Source organism: Quercus suber, unplaced genomic scaffold (genome assembly GCF_002906115.3).
Source record: "Quercus suber isolate HL8 unplaced genomic scaffold, Cork oak 2.0 scaffold_217, whole genome shotgun sequence".
Classification (NCBI taxonomy): domain Eukaryota; kingdom Viridiplantae; phylum Streptophyta; class Magnoliopsida; order Fagales; family Fagaceae; genus Quercus; species Quercus suber.
Window position 1 is genome coordinate 53905 of NW_027069675.1, and position 17250 is coordinate 71154.

The 17250-nt window shown below is 34.6% G+C and overlaps 1 protein-coding gene across 1 annotated transcript; it reads left to right on the plus strand.

The window, feature by feature from the left end:
- Positions 1–1639: 1639 nt before the first annotated feature.
- On the plus strand, positions 1640–9937 carry LOC111995692 (proline dehydrogenase 2, mitochondrial). The gene is made up of 5 exons (XM_024027623.2): positions 1640–2401; positions 4362–5007; positions 5104–5344; positions 5443–5492; positions 9492–9937. Exons 1-4 carry the CDS (start codon positions 1826–1828, stop codon positions 5480–5482), a joined length of 1503 nt encoding a protein of 500 aa, XP_023883391.1. The 5' UTR covers positions 1640–1825; the 3' UTR covers positions 5483–5492; positions 9492–9937.
- Positions 9938–17250: the final 7313 nt, after the last annotated feature.

Consider the following 17250-nt stretch of genomic DNA (forward strand, 5'->3'; position numbering starts at 1 on the left):
TATTTGAAAACTTAATTAAGCTAAAATATGAAAATTAACTATTTGTAAATAATAATTATATATTGTTGAAAAATTCTCAAATCATTGATTCAAATTAATTAAGAATGATAATTTTTGAAGAGTAAGGCTACATACACAAAAAATTTGACAATACTTTTCACACTGATTGAGTTAACAAGCTCTTACTAGTTATTATATGAACCTACCATTGACATCATTTTTTTATCTACCACTAACAATTAGTTACAAGTGTTATTTATTTATTTTTTTTTCCCCACTAGAGGCTTTCTCTTTTATGAAATGAATATGATTTCTATACCAGTCTCATATGCACTAAGACTTTTGTAACTTAGTGACAAAAGTTGCTCTTATTTACTAGAAGAAAAATAATTCAAATCATCCCTTCTATTATCATAAAAATCAAATTATGATACACACGCTACTCTCATGCTTGTGCCTAAATAATTTCTTATTTTAAATTCCATTATGTAATGCACTTTTTTATTAATTTGATTATTTTACCATTTATCTTTTAATTTTATTCTAATTTTCCTTTAATAATGTATTAAAATACTTTTATTTCATTAATTTTTATTCTTAAGACAATCAATTTGAATGAATAAGGTAGTTTTAGAAATAGCAAAAAGTACATACAAATCTATTCCAATTATATAAACAAAAATATATCAAAAAAATCAAAACTACTTATATAGTAACATTTTCTTTCATGTAAAAAACTACCATTAAAATTACAACTTATAACTCAGATAATATATATATATATATATATACTCAAAACTACTTTGGTAAACTCAAAAGAGAATATGAATATTAAGCTGCTAGACCCATATAATTTTTTTAACAAATTATGTGGTGATTTATAAGATTATTTATAAGTATTATTTAATTAGGTCACATGACTTATTAAATTTTCATTTGACTAAATCTACATATAGATTAGTTCTGCAATTGCCACATGGAGGACTAGAGGAGGATAATTTCGAATATGTTTAGAGCCATTTTTTTTTTCCTTTCATTTAGCGCACCACAAAACAAGGGAAAGAGAAAGCATGGAAAAAAATTGGTTAAAAATCAAGAGTCTTGTATCTCAAGTGAACACTTCTTACTATTTTCAATGAAGACATCTAATGTTCAAGATTCTTATTCTTAAGAATTATTCTTTCTCAAAAAAAAAAAAAAACTATTGAATTATTAAAAAAAAAAATCCTAAATCATAGTATTATCTTTAAAAATATATATATTTTTTAAAAAGTGCTATGTTTACAATAAATTTTATATATTAAGTTATTGCCGATTCTCATTTAAATTAATCATTAAAATTATTTTTTTATCTATTAATAAAGATTCACACCTAAGATTCCTTTTCCTTAAAAAGGTAAAAAGTCACAGATGCAGAAGGAGAAGGATTAGATTGGCATGAAGATTCAAGATTCCGTGGAGCCACGTAATGTCACGCTGGATCCACCTTTCAGCCTAGGACCAGGTCACACCTTCCAAAACCCTCGTAGTGTTTATCCGCTTAGTTCTAACAAATGTGGCACAAATTTCAACGTTTGAATACTTTATTATGTGTCACATTCCTTTTATATATATATATATGCACACACACACTTCACAGTTCATACACAGATAAAGATTCCTTCCTGCACCGAAGCTTTAGAGATTAGTTCTACAATTTTTTTTTTTTTTTTTTTTAATTTCGAAAAAAGTTCTCCAATTTTTTGGTCGGAAAATAGAGGAGAGTGGGGGAGAGAGAGAGAACTGTGAGACTCTTCCACCAAACCAGTACTGTTGTTTGATAACGATGGCAGCCCGTGTTGTCTCTCCGAGTAAGAAGCTCCTCAAAAGCCTCTGCAATGGCAAGTTCTTCTCTATTAGGCCTCTCAACTCTTCGTCCCCTTCTTCTTCTTCGATATCCATCAACCTCACCACAGAAAAGCCAGAACAACAACCACGGCCACCCATTGATCTCCACCAACCCACAAACACGGCATCCCTCAATCTCCACGACGTTGAGAAGCTATTCTCATCCGTAACAACCACCAAGCTCCTACGAGCCTCAGCCAACCTCCAAATGGCAGCCATGGAGCCCATGGTGGATTTTGGGATGTGGGTCATGAATTCTAAACTCATGGACATTGAGGTTTTCAAAGAAATCGTGTTGGGTTTTGTGAAGCACACGTTTTACGAGCATTTTTGTGCTGGAGAGGATGCTTTGGCCACCGGAGACACGGTGCGGCGGCTACATAATGGTGGTGCTGGGCTTAGAGCCATGCTTGATTACGCTGTGGAATATGCCGGTGACAATCAATCCTGTGATCGGAACTTGGAGGCCTTTCTTCGAACCGTTGAGATAGCCAAGTCTCTTCCACCATCTTCTGTAAGCTAATTACCATTATTTTACTTTTCAATTTTCACGATCAAGTTTACTACCGCACTCATTTTTACAACTATTTCACAATTTGTCCAGCGGTGAAATTGTGCACCTACCTTGACTCACTATACTCTCTCTCGTTATTTTACTTTGCATTACAAATTAAACTTCTTTTAATTTATTTTGCTTTATTCTAAAACAAATTATTAGTTTACTATATACTATTAATGTAAGATTTATATAATAGAAAACACTTGGTTTGTTTTGACATTAACTTTTTATGTCTAAAATATTAGCTCATCTACCTTAGAATGAGTTTGAAAAATTATTTCTTGACTTCTTATATTTAGCTTTGTGTAAAATAAAATTGTATTCCTGAAAATTTTAGTGAAAAACAACTCTAAAACAAATGTGTACAACATTGTAAATATTTGCAATAAGTGTACACATTTAAACTAGTAATTTTCCATTCATTAATATACCTTATTTTGTGCCATGAGATTTTCTTCTCCCTATTCTCGTTGTCTTTCTTAATCATGAGGCCTAGATTGGCTAATATTGGATCGGTTGTCTGTTCATTTGTAGGATTAGAATGCGAGAGAAACGAAAGATGATGGGAATGCATTGTATATATTTTTGTTACAAAATTTAGTCTTTTGAAAAAGAAAAAGAAATCTGAAGAAAAGATTGTTGAGATTGAAATATCAAAGTGCTTACTTTTTTTTTTTTTTTTCGTTCTTCCTAATTTGTTTGAAATTCATAATTTGGGTAGGTTAATTAAGACAATTTAGTTCGTAAACCTAATAGCTTAGAGATGAAATCTAGACATAACACAGGGAACACATCAGTATATAGATCCAAATAGCTTGGCATTACCCTTTCTATGTTTCGGTTTATAATAGGAGATATGGGATTTTGACATATATGTCATGCGTTTATGTGGGACCTCACTTAGTATGTCTTATTTTGTTTCATATCAATATTCATTTTTTTTTTTAATTATCACATTTTTTTTTTGTTGATAAAACAGTAAGTGCATATTATTAAGCTAAAGCAGACAAATCAGACAGCAATACATCCTCTAAATCACTAGGTAGTTCTTCTACCCAAACATCAAAATCTGCGGATGAAACCGCTCTCCTAGTTAAGGCATGGGCAAACTTATTGCCCTCTCGCCTAACATGCTGAAAATGACAAGCTTGCATAGAAGCCCCTTGATGACGCACATCCTCAATAGCAGTCCCATACAAAGTATTGCAACGTTCCCTAGCTTTCAAAGCCTGAACCAACTTCAAACAATCACCCTCCACTACTACCTTGAAGACACTTAGTTCTTTAGCAAACACAACAGTGTGAAGTGCAGCCAACGCTTCAGTTGTTTTTTTTTATCACATTTAATACTTATTAATTTTAATTAGAAGCTTTTGAATATGTGTGTGTTATTTACTTATTTTGTAGTTTTAAAATTTTTTGATATTTTCCTTAAAAAAAATAGTGATATATTTAGCTTGGTTCCCTGGAACAAAATCTCTAGCTTTGCCTCTCTTTTTTTAAAGGAGGATAGTGACGCCAGTTACTTCTATGTCTAAGAAAAACTTATCTTTGTTCTGGTTTATCAGTGAGTGCCACCTATTTTATATACAACTATAAAGTGTCCTATAATTATGGGGGAGGATGAATTTTTGTGATAAATGACTTAGAATAAATGTAATTGGATGCTATAGAAAGGCTGGTTCGATTTGTGCACTTTCATTACTTTCTTTGTCACTTTCTCGTGAAATTTGCATTTAACTTTGATAATAACATGAATAATTGATGGTCATTTTTTCCTTTCAATAGGTGAGTTTTGTCATTGTAAAGCTATCTGCTATCTGTTTCATTATATTCTTTGTCACTTTCTGGTGAAATTTGCTTTTAACTTTAATAATGACATGAATAATTGATAGTTATTTTTTCCTTTCAATAGGTGAGTTTTGTCATTGTAAAGATATCAGCTATTTGTCCATTGAAACTTCTTGAAAGGGTTAGTGACTTGTTGAGATGGCAACACAAAAATCCTTCTTTCAATCTGGCATGGAAGATGGATACCCTCCCAATTTTGTCTGATATAAGCCCTACATATCACACCCTCAAAGAGCCAGAACCTTTAACATTAGAAGAAGAACATGACCTACAACTAGGGCACCAAAGACTACTAAAAATATGCCAAAATTGTCTAGAATCCAATATTCCTTTAACGATTGATGCAGAGCATACATCAGTTCAACCTGCCATTGATTACTTGACATACTCTTCTGCAATTATGTACAACAAAGATGATAACATACTGGTGTATGGGACAATTCAAGCTTACCTGAAAGATGCAAAAGAAAGATTGTTGCAAGCATACCAGGCTGCAGATGAAATGGGAGTCCCAGTGGGGATTAAATTGGTGAGAGGAGCTTATATGTCAAGTGAAAGAAAATTAGCATCTTCCTTAGGCTTTGAATCTCCTATTCACAATAGCATACAAGAAACGCACATGTGCTACAACGATTGTGCCTCTTTCATGCTTAATAAGATTGCCAATGGTCCTGGTGCACTCGTTCTTGCAACTCATAATATTGAATCAGGTAAAGAATATGAAACTTTTAATTTCATGAATGTATGCTATAATGTATTATGGATTTTGAACATTGTATCTAACTCAAGATGTTGATGACAAATAGGGAGAATAGCAGTGGGACAAGCACATGATTTAGGCATTGGAAAGGTTAACCAAAAGCTAGAATTCGCACAATTATATGGAATGTCAGATGCACTGTCTTTTGGTTTGAGAAATGCAGGATTCCAAGTTAGTAAATATATGCCATTTGGCCCTGTGGAGATAGTAATGTCATACCTTTTAAGGCGGGCTGAAGAGAATAGAGGGCTTTTATCTACTTCAACCCTTGATAGGCAACTCATGAGGTAGATTTTAACTTTGAAAGTAATCTAAAAATTTCATAACACAAAAGTAGGATATGATTGTGGGTGTTAATGTGGGGTTGATTTTTCTTTGCCTGCAGGAATGAATTGAAAAGGAGACTAAAAGCGGCTATTTTTTAAGGCGTACAAGGTAGCTTTGAAGTTGAACAACACCATGCTCAACTAGGCATCGATAATGTAGAAATGTTAAAAAAAAAAAAAAAAAAATTTATCATTGAGATTTACATATTTTTTACATTAATGAAGTTCACATTGTAGGATATGGGTTCTATCTGAATAGCAATCCACAAATGCATATATATAAACCTTATATACTTGTATCTTGTGATAAAGCAAAGCATCTTAAGCAAACAAGAACACATATTAAAAAAGGTTGTAGCAAAACTAGAATCCTTTTGTTTTCTATCAGCAATGACAAATAATTTTATATGTTTGACCAAAGCAAAATGAATCTATTACTTTCAGAAATAAGGTTTTTTTATTTTTATTTTTATTTTTATTATTTTTTTATTTATTTTTTTTTTTTCCAAAAAGTTTATTTCAATTGTTTGCTAAACTATAGTAGAAATAAATTAGAAAATGCATATTGTGTTGCCATCAATTACCTTTCCATAAACTCCTGTGGGTTGATTAAGAAACTCTGTATTTCTATGGATTTTATGGTTCGTTTGGATTGAGGGAGAGGGAGGAGGAATAGAGTAGATTTAGTACAAAAATAACTTATTTTTAGCCAACTTTACTCTATTCCTCTCCACTCCCTTCTCCTTCCTCCCACCATCCAAATAGACCTTTAATTTTATAACTCACTCTCCATCCATTATCACGGGAGTGGAAGTGTTATCAATTTTAATTTGCCCTCCCCTTATTAACCATTGCAGCCTTTTTTTTTTTTTTTTTCCCTTTTTCCCCTACACTTTTTATGTCTGTTACGTTTATTAATATTTATTTTTTTTAATTTTTCTAAACTTTATACCATCTACATTTTTTATTCTCTTATTTTTCTTCTAAACCAAATAAAAAAGTTCTCTGTCCCTCTAATTTTCCACTCCAACCAAACACCATAAGAGAGAATTAAAATCTCATTACAATGCAATATTGTCATATACAAATCAACCATATAAAAAAAAAGTTTTGAAGAAAATTTTGAAGAAGTTAAAAAAAGATCAAGTCTCACGGCAAGTTGACGAATTGAAGTTTAAAGATAATAATTTGCAAGAGGTTAATGACAAGATTAAAGAAAAGTACGTTGAGTAGATTTAGGAGAATGACAAAAATCTGGAAATAAAAATTATTGTGGAAGATCCAATTTAAGTAAAATATAATCGTAGGTTTATAATCCACAACTTTCATGATCCATTTAATTTGTTGAAGACCACTCCAATACAAACAATTGATTTTCTGTGAGTATAAATTTTTTATTTTGTTTTCAATCATTTCTTAATTGATAGCCAATGAGGGGGAAAAACTATGTTATACTATCTCAAGAATACAAGTTTTAAAATTGGATCAAGTTATTGAAGTATATATTTAAGGTAATTTTTATTTTTTTATTTATTTAGAGAAGAAGGTTTCAATTTTTAGACGAAAATTCAAGGCTGGGTTTCATTCAAGTGGAAGGGTTTCGTGTAGGACAAAATTAAAGGGGTTATTTTATCATTTAATTTTTATTTAATTTTCAGAATTTTGGGATTTGATCATTTATTTTATTGATTTTAGGTGTTTTTAAGTCTTTTCTAATCAAATTTGTGTCGTACTATGGTATTGAATCAATTAGGATTCGTTTAGGACCTTCTCAAAAAAAGGATTCGTTTAGATATATTTTTTACTTGTAAAATAAAATTTTTTGGAAACTTTAAATAGGTTTGCAACTTGTAAAATGAAAATAACAATTTACTATCAAAATTGAGGTTTTCTTTAAAGGATTTGCGAAGTTATTTCTCGTGGATTTGAGGAAAACCTTATGGATTAAAGGATTTGCATCTAGCTAGAATGGGATCTAGCATTTCCATTCTGCATCGCAACCGAACCAAATCTTCCCTACCCCTCTTGTTCTTCCTCTTAATCTAAATGCTCATAATAATTCATCCATCAAACTTACCAACAAAAATGATCTTTACTAGAAAACTAACTCATTCCATACCTTATAGATCAAGACCTTCTCAACTTTGTTGATGGATCTAACTTGTGCCCTCCAATCTCCATCTACGTTTTGTGTGCATAACACTTCGCCCCAAATCCTGCCTTCCTCTCTTGGGCTTGTTAGGATCAACTCCTTATAAGTATCTTAATCTCTTCCCTATCTGATGAGATTCTACCTCTTGTTGCTCTCAATTCCTTTTAAAAAATATTTACTTAAAATACTCAAATTTTCTAAATTCACTTGCAACTACTAAGTCTTAAAGAGGGAGATCTCTCTGTCGCCTAATTTCCACATAAGGCCAAAACACTTTCTGATAAACTCACTGTGGCTGGAAGGCTCCTCTTAAGTCTCAATTCAAGACTTTAACATCTGTGTTTTCAAATGCCTCAAATCAGGATTTTTGTGATTTAGTTACCACCTTAGCTACTCGTCTCAACCCAACCCTATTTCCTTTCCTGAGTTACATAGCCTTCTTCTCATCCACAAGTTCCTTCACTTTGATGCGTGTTCATAGAACTCACCTCGGGCAAATGTTGCTCAATGTGGAACTTCTTCAAATAGGGGTCAAGTTGCAGTGCTAGTTCAATGCAAGAGGTAAGTAGGCAACCGCGTAAAGGCCCAATAAGAGTACTAATTAAGCCCCAAATATTCACTAATAACTAAAAAGTAATTTTTTATCAAAGAAAACCCATAAAAAGAAAAATCTTTTCAATGGATGTGGCAATGACTGTTTATTTTTCTCAATTTTAAAGTATAAAACTCTTTAATCTCTCATTAGTAAATAAATTTATACTCAAATTTTATTTAGAGATATTAAATATATAATTTTATTAAAATTTTCAATCATAATTTTTTATTGTTTGGTTGCTTCACTCAATAGATATTCATTGAGTAATATGATGGATTCGTTTTAATTTGTAATTTTGCACTTGATAAAAAATAGATTTTAGATGAAAAAAATACTTAAATAAATATTATATTAATATTCAAAATATAAAAATATGCTTATTTAAATTAGTTGCCTTAGGCCCACAATGCCTTGAGCCGGCCCTTGGTCAAGGTCGCACCTCTAGCAATTGAGGTTGTGGCCACAATGGCGATTTTTGTTACAATGGCCTTCTGATACATGTGCCTCACACGATGACTCTTGTCCTCGCTACTAATCAAATTTGCAATGGTTTTAATCATATGGAAACAACTTGCTATATCATCAGATTCATCACTATACAAAATCAAAATGTCCTCGCTGCTCATCTTGCCTTCCATGCCGCTCCTTGTCAATTCTTTAACTGGTTCTTTGATATTGGCGCCACTCATTATATCACTCTTAATCTTGCCAATTTAGCCACTCCTAACAAATATTGTGATCCTGATCATTTTTGTATTGGCAATGGTAAAGCCCTCCTCATTTTCCACATTAGTTCCACATCAAAACCCCTTCTTCTTCTTTTTTTTTTATTTTTATCTTTTCAATGTATGTACTCCATGTTCCATCAATTACAAAATCCTTCCTATCTATTCATCAATTTTGTAAAGATAAAAGTATATATATATATATATATATATTTTTAAAATTATCATTATTAAAATTTCACCCCTTTTGTATTAGCCGAACCTTATCTATTGTATTTAACCTTTTAGTACTGCCTTTGAACTTGAGTCCAATTAACAGGTGCTCTTAGGGTATTTTTTAATAGACAATGTTAAGAAAGTTTTAATACCACTTTCACGAAAAATATAAAAAATTGTTAAAAAAATTAATTACTTTTTCTTTTCTCATAAAAAATTTATAAAAATAGTTCCTAAACCAGTGCCCTTAAGACATTTGTTGACTTTTTTCTTTCAACTTTTGTACTCTATTAGTTCCAAATCTTATCTTGTACTCTCCATATATAAATATTATACATACAACAGTCTATATGTTAAGAGTGGCAATTCATTTCCTATATTATGCTTCAGTTATCCCCAATAGAAGTTGTTTTGTTGTAGGATTAAAGCTCATAAAGAATCGGAGGTGGGGGCAATTATTCGGGATGCTAATGGTCTAGTTGTGGTAGCTTTGAGCAAGAAAATTAGGGCTCCTTTGGGTCCTTTGGAGGTGGAGGCAAAAGTTTTTGAGAGTGGTCTACAGTTTGTCAAGGAGGTGGGTTACAAGAGTTTACATTGGAAGGTGACTCTCTTATTGTCTTTCGTACCCTTGCTAGTCTTTCTCCACCTCCATCTTTGGTATTGTCTATTATTTATGGGATTCAAGCTTCATGTCATGTTGTTAGAAATGTGTTGTTTTCGCATGTCCATAGGTAGGGGAACAAACCAGTGTTAGTATTGTTGATTTTTTTGTTTGGATGAAAGAGAATCCTTGTTTCGTGGTACAAGCTCTTCATCATGATGTAATGTTGTTTTCTATTTATTGAAAATTTCAAGTTTCCTATCAATATATATATATATATATTGTAGGGTCACGATTTTCAGACCAAGCCTAAAATGTAAGGGATCTTGGCCTAGTGAGCCTAGTACAATAAATTTGTAGAGAGTGGGTCAAAGAGGTAGGCTTTAGTGAATGGGATAACAGTTAAAATGGGTTTCCATGACAATCAAACAGAAACGAACTAAGTTTATCAAGGAAAGTTTTTCATCGGCACAATCCGAAGAGCTCTGCTCTTATATATATTGGATGACAATGTTTACAGGAGTTCTTGAGATTGCTATAGTGCTTTCTCTCTCCCTTTTTCCAGCCCCCTCTCTATAGTGGGTTTCTCTTATTATATAGTCCTCATTAAATGATCTTGACCTTCCACTTGTTGATCATCCAAGCCTATACTTGAGTGCCTGTCCCATTCGACACCCTCTCTAGCTTTCTGTGAGTTGCGGTAACCGAGGTAGCACTGTTCAGGGGTCATTTCCTTGTTAATGTGGCCAAGATGTTAGTTGCAGGCATTTAATGCGGAAGTGACAGTTTCTCCTTGAATTGCTTCTCCACCATGCTTCCATGGCTGGCCCATTGTACTCGTCCTTCTTTCTAGAATTCTCTGGGAGGCTACCATTGATGGCATGCCGCCCTTCCCTTCTATGATATTGGTTCACCGAGGACAGGATTATCCTCGGTGATGTTCCTCGGCAGTTTGGACTTTCTTCGTTTGTCCTTGGACATTCTTTCCTCCTCGGCATGGGCCTTGGGCTTAGTATAAAATGGGCCGAGGTTGCCAAATTCTTTGGCCTATAATAGCCCCTCAAAATCCTATTGTCCGGATCCTCGGACGGAGAGGAGGATTTTAATGTCCTCGGGTCTTTGTCATGGCTTGTCAAGTCTGGTCTTCTGTCAGCATCGGTTGTACGGTCAAGATTTTTAGACCAAGCCCAAAATGTAAGGGATCTTGGCCTAGTGAGCCAGTACAATAAATTTGTAGAGTGTGGGTCAAAGATCTAGGCTTTAGTGAATGAGATAATAGTTAAAATGGGTTTTCATGATGATCAAATAGAAACGAACTGAGTTTATCAAGGAAAGTTTTTCCTCGGCACAATCTGAGGAGCTCTGCTTTTGTATATATTGGATGACAATGGTTATAGGAGTTCTTAAGATTGCTATAGTGCTTTCTCTCTCCCTTTTTTCTAGCCCCCTTTCTATGGTGGGTTTCTCTTATTATATAGTCCTCATTAAATGATATTGACCTTCCACTTGTTGATCATCCAAGCCTATACTTGAGTGCTTGTCCCATCTGACACCCTCTCTGACGTTTTGTGAGTTGCGGTAATCGAGGTAGCATTGTTTAAGGGTCATTTCCTCGTTAATGCGGCCAGGAAGTTATTTACAGGTATTTAATATGGAGGTGACAGTTTTTCCTTAAATTGCTCCTCTACCATGCTCCTATGGCTGGCCCATTGTACTCATCCTTCTTTCTGGAATGCTTTAGGAGGCTGCTTTTGATGGCGTGCCACCCTTCCCTTCTATGATCTTAGTTCATTGAGGACAGGATTATCCTCAACGATGTTCCTTAGCAGTTTGAGCTTTCTTCTTTCGTCCTCGGACTTTCCTTCATCCTTAGTGTGGGCCTTGGGCTTAGTATAAAATGGGTTGGGGTTGTCAAATTCTTTGGCCCCACAATAGCCCCTAAAAATCCTGTTGTTTGGATCCTCAGACGAAGAAGAGGATTTTGATGTCCTTGGGTCTTTGTCATGGCTTGCCAAGTCTGGTCTTCCGTCAGCACCAGAGTCTTTTCACTTGCCCAAGGCACGTTCCTGGCGCTTTGGCATATGGAGCGCACCCTCATTAATATCTTTATGAAGCGACGCAGATCCAACGGTTGAGGATTTCTTCAGAAATTGGGTGGGAGTTATTTCGCTTGTAACTCTTTCTTTGAATTCCATGTGAATTAATTTCCGCTAGATTTCGCCTTCTATATAAGGCACCCTGGGGAGTCATTCTTTCACATTTACAAATCATTGAGTTCTACAGGAATCTCAAGTTCTCAACCCTTCAGGCATTCCTAAGGACCTTGCCAAGATCGTGATCAAGGCCTAGGGAATGAGGTGGTCCTGGATAAAGGTAAGGGCAAGGAAACCAAGCCTCCTTTAGAAACCAAGGATGCCGCCTAGATCCTGGATGACGCAGTTGAGGCAAAGGAAGCAGAGGCCAAAGATGTTCCTACCTTTCAACTGAGCAAGAAAAAGGACTCTCCTTCTTTAGCCAAGAACCGAAGCGGGTGTAGATCGTATCAGACTTTTGGTGCGACAAAGTTTGGGTCTCACCCTGATAGCAGGACATCTTGCAGTAAGGAGAAAAAGGGTCCATCAAGCATTTCTACCTCTTCTTCTTTCTCATCGCCGATACCACCCATACTGGCTCGATTGCTACTAGAACAAGATTGTGAATCTACCATTCCTATGGGCTTTCTCTTTTTATAGTTAGCTTTAAAGCAAGCCTACCTAAGCCGCTTGATATATGATGTACCTTTCCTTTATTTAAAAAAAAAGGTTACACTTTTTACTTTATGAATCCTTCCTTTCTTTGCAGTAATTATTTCATTAATGGATGTGTTGTTATTTTTCCCTCCAATGGAGCTTAGAACTGATGCTGTTGACGGTAACGAAAAGTTGTCACCCTGACTTTAACAAAACTGACAGTAGCACTCGGCTGCTAATTTTAAATAAGTTAACTATGTAGGAATAATCAAGAACACAACCATGTGCTCTATACTACAAACTGTGTGACCATTAAAGAATGTTGGATTTAAAGTAAGTGATTCGAAGGGACTATCGTGCATCAAAGCTTCGTTTGACATTTATAATGTCAAACGAAGCTTTAGTTTTCCCCAATTTTCTGGTCTGAGGATCCAGGCATGCCTTAGGTTCTGCTTAAGCACTTGTAAAGAGATGTCATAGCGTTAATTTTCCCAAAGCATGTGGTCTGAGGACTCAGGCATGGCTAAGGCTTTGCTTAACACTTAGCAGGAGGTCCAAGGGACCCAACATACCCAAGGTTCTTCTTAGCAGGAGGTCTGAGGGACCAGACATAGCTAAGGTTCTTCTTTTATTGAATGGGTAATAAAAAATGTTAAGCCTATAATGCAAATTTCCTCATAGGTTTGTGATTCGAGGAGCCATGCAAGACCTTTGTTTAAATCTTTGTTGAGTGGGGAAAGGGTAGGCGATCCGAGGAGCTAGACTCCCTTTAGATTTTGCTCATCACTTAGATAGATTCTTGAAGTAGTTGATCTCCTCAAGGGCTGTGGTCCAAGGATCTGTACAACACCCTGATTCTATTCAACCCTTAGGTAGTTGCCGAAAGTTATTAGTTTCCCCATAGGTTTGTGGTCCGAGGAGCCATGCAAGACCTTGGTTTTGTCTAACACTTAGGTAATTACCAAAAGTTATTAGTTTCCCCATAGGTTTGTGGTCCGAGGAGCCATGCAAGGCCTTGGTTCTGTTTAACACTTAGATAATTTCCTGAAGTTATTAGTTTCCCTCTTGGTTTGTGATCCGAGGAGCCATGCAAGACCTTAGTTCTATCTAACACTTAGATAATTGCCAGTGTGTGTTAATTCCCCCAAAGCAGGGGTCCGAGGACCCGTCATAACTAAGGTTCCATTTAACCACTTCAGTAGATTAAAAGATATCAATATATACTTTCCAGAACTAGCCTCGCCGTGGAGCCTCCTTGAATCGCTCTGTGTTGCTGCCACTTCCCTTAATGGAGGTCCAGCGAACTCGGCCATCTGATTTGCGAGGACCTGACCCTGGATAGAGGTACAAGACATGTACTTGATGTCAGAAGCCCCTAGAATTGTGCCCCATTTAGCAATCCTCCTCGTATAATCTGTACTTTGAAGTATAAACCTAAGCAGAAACTGAGTTAGGACAACAGCTATGTGTGCCTTATGTAGTGTCTTACTCACATAGTAAATTGGCCACCATAATGGCTTTCCCCAGGGACTCTTGCTGATGAAGGCCTGATCCTATCTTAACTAACCGTTGCACTTACTATCACACAAGCTCTCCCCACATACGGCGCCAATTGTAGGGTCACGATTTTCAGACCAAGCCCAAAATGTAAGGGATCTTGACCCAGTGAGCCCAGTACAATAAATTTGTAGATAGTGGGTCAAAGAGCTAGGCTTTAGTGAATGGGATAATAGTTAAAATGGGTTTTCATGACGATCAAATAGAAACAAACTGAGTTTATCAAGGAAAGTTTGTCCTCGGCACAATCCGAGGAGTTCTGCTCTTGTATATATTGAATGACAATGGTTACATGAGTTCTTGAGATTGCTATAGTGTTTTCTCTCTCCCTTTTTTCCAGCTCCCTCTCTATGGTGGGTTTCTCTTATTATATAGTCTTCATTAAACGATCTTGACCTTCCACTTGTTGATCATCCAAGCCTATACTTGAGTGCCTGTCCCATCTGACACCCTTTCTGGCGTTCTGTGAGTTGCGATAACTGAGGTAGCACTGTTCAGGGGTCATTTTCTTGTTAATGTGGCCAGGATGTTAGTTGCAGGCATTTAATGTGGATGTGACAGTTTTTTCTTGAATTGCTCATCCACTATGCTCCCATGGTTGGCCCATTGTACTTGTCCTTCTTTCTGGAATGCTCTAGGAGGCTGCCTTTGATGGAGTGCTGCCCTTCCCTTCTATGATCTTGGTTCACCGAGGATAGGATTATCCTCGGCGATATTCCTCGACAGTTTGGGCTTTCTTCGTTCGTCCTCGGGCATTCCTTCTTCCTCGGCGTGGGCCTTGGGCTCAGTATAAAATGGGCCGGGGTTGCCAAATTCTTTGGCCCCACATATATGTGTGTGTGTGTGTGTGTGTACAAAGCTAGCTATGCCACTTGACATAATGTGAATCAATTGATACAATTCAAAATTGAACAGTCTTTGAACTTTTGCTTTTATATATTACTAGTAAGTTACCCGTGCAATGCACAGATAATGTTGTAATATTGTAATATTTTATGTAAGATTGTTTTAGAGAATGTTGTATATATATTATAGCATAATTGTTATAAAAACTTTATTAGTAATAAATTTATCATAAAAAGTAACAATTATAAATTGTACACGTATATTCATTATAATTATTCAATTGAAGGAATGAGAAAAAAAAAAAAAAAAACAATTTGGAGGAATATTATAGAATTAAATTTGATATAGAATGTGTTTCTTTCTCCCTAATATAAAAATGTAAGGCCTCTTTCCTTGGTTATAGCCAACTTATACAGATTAAGATTAGCTGAAATAACAATGTTAGAGCTAGGTAGGTGTCATCGAAAGATTAAAGGTAAATGACATTGTTTTTTGTTTGTATGTATCTGACATGGGTAAGTATATATAAAGGGGTAGAAGTGCAAGAGGTAAAAATGGTGAATTAAAATGTAAAGAGTTTTGTGTATGTGTGAGGGATGAAAAATCTTGAATCATTGAATTAAATGAAACAAAAAATCAATATTTAATTTGTCTTATCTCTGATGTGGCACTTGAGAATATTTCAATTCTCTTTGCACAAAAATGCGCCACTTGACAGAAGCTTTTGCTTTCTCATATAAGGTCTTTACTTTTATATAATATTGATGATTGGATATCAGATTAGATGTAACTTGTAATTAAGTATGTGTTTGGATAGGATTTTTTTTTTTGATAGGATTATTTCTGTGTTTTGCATCCACGTCTAGACTTTCATGCGTTTCAGACTTTTTTTTTTTTTTTTTTTTTTTTTCCACGTCTAGACTTTCATGCGTTTCAGATTTTTTTTTTTTTTTTTTTTTTGTGTGCCGTGATTGTTGACTTAATATAGTGTAAATAGTGCACACATCAGCAACTTTTCCAGCTCCTTTTAATCAACTTTTCAGCAACTTTTTAGTCATGGGATCCACAAACCTCACTTTTCATCAATTTTTTCATTAAAAACGGGTCTAACGGTACTATTCACACATTTAAAAATTATTTTGCTATAGTATTTTCAATTTTCAGTTTTCAGTTTCAGCAAAATAAGTTCTATCCAAACAGACCCTAAATATTATCATCTCGGCCTTAAAAACTTACTACCAATAATTGGGCAGATTTTTTATTTATTTTTAATTCCATGAACTTCTTTTGTAGCCTGATTTCATTGTTCTTTTATGCATGAAGATAGCAAATAATGATCAAAAGCAAGTTTGCACTTCTGGCACTATTTCATCAAAAGTAAATTTTCCTAGAAGTGATAGTTCTCAACAAAAAGATTCTGGAAAACCACATTGGAGATGATGGAGCTACCAAACATAAGGCCATACTTTTATTCATAAGAGCTGTGCAGACAGATTTAAAAAGAATAGGCGATAGATAATATCATAAGAAAGGTGGCTCAAGTTCTAACGCTATAATTTAAAATGCTTGATGAATTTCAATATGTTTTCCTCTTCTTTGGGTTTGTGGGAATCTACGTTAACGGAAAATTATGTACAAAATAGGAGGTTTATCTGAAGAAGGCTTGGGTTTGTGTTGTTGCAGTCTTATTGAGTTGTTTAAATAATGCATAGGGTTCCTATTGAACTCATCCTGTTATTATGTTGATATATAGGCTGTAGATATATCTAATGTGGTGAACCATCTTAGTAAAGTTGGCTGCTGAACGCCAGAATTCTAGAAGCGTTATAACTCACTTTCGTAGTGATAAAATGTTTTGGTCTCTTCTTCACAAATTTGTGAAGAAAATCTATGGATGATTTCTCATACATATTGGGCATGTCCTCAATTTAAAGGGCATTTAGATACTTTAAATTCTAAAGATCAAGTGTTAGCTTCATAATAGCCACAATTATTGAAACATAAGTTGTCTTTACAAAATTTTATTAAGAAAAAGCCAGAATATGTGTAGAGTGTGGAATGCATTTTTTAATATTCAAAAGAATGGTGGGAAGCTCCAAAAATGTAGTTAAGCACTCGGATTCACGAGTCTCTGATTACATGCCAAGTTTAATGGAAGAATTGTAATATTGAACCAAAATAAAAAAATATGTTGAAGCATTGAAATTATTTTATTTTATTTTATTTTTATTTTTTATATAGTCAAAATTAATTGTACTTCAGAATCTGCCTAACAATAATTGGACACGAAATGCCTACGGCTACATAAAACCAGTAGACTTTTTGCTCATCTGTATTAAATGATCTGATTTAATTGGATTGCATTGTATAACATGTCTATTTTCGATTGCAATAGAGAAGTATTATATTTTGAATTGTAAATATAGATATAATGAAACCTTGTGCA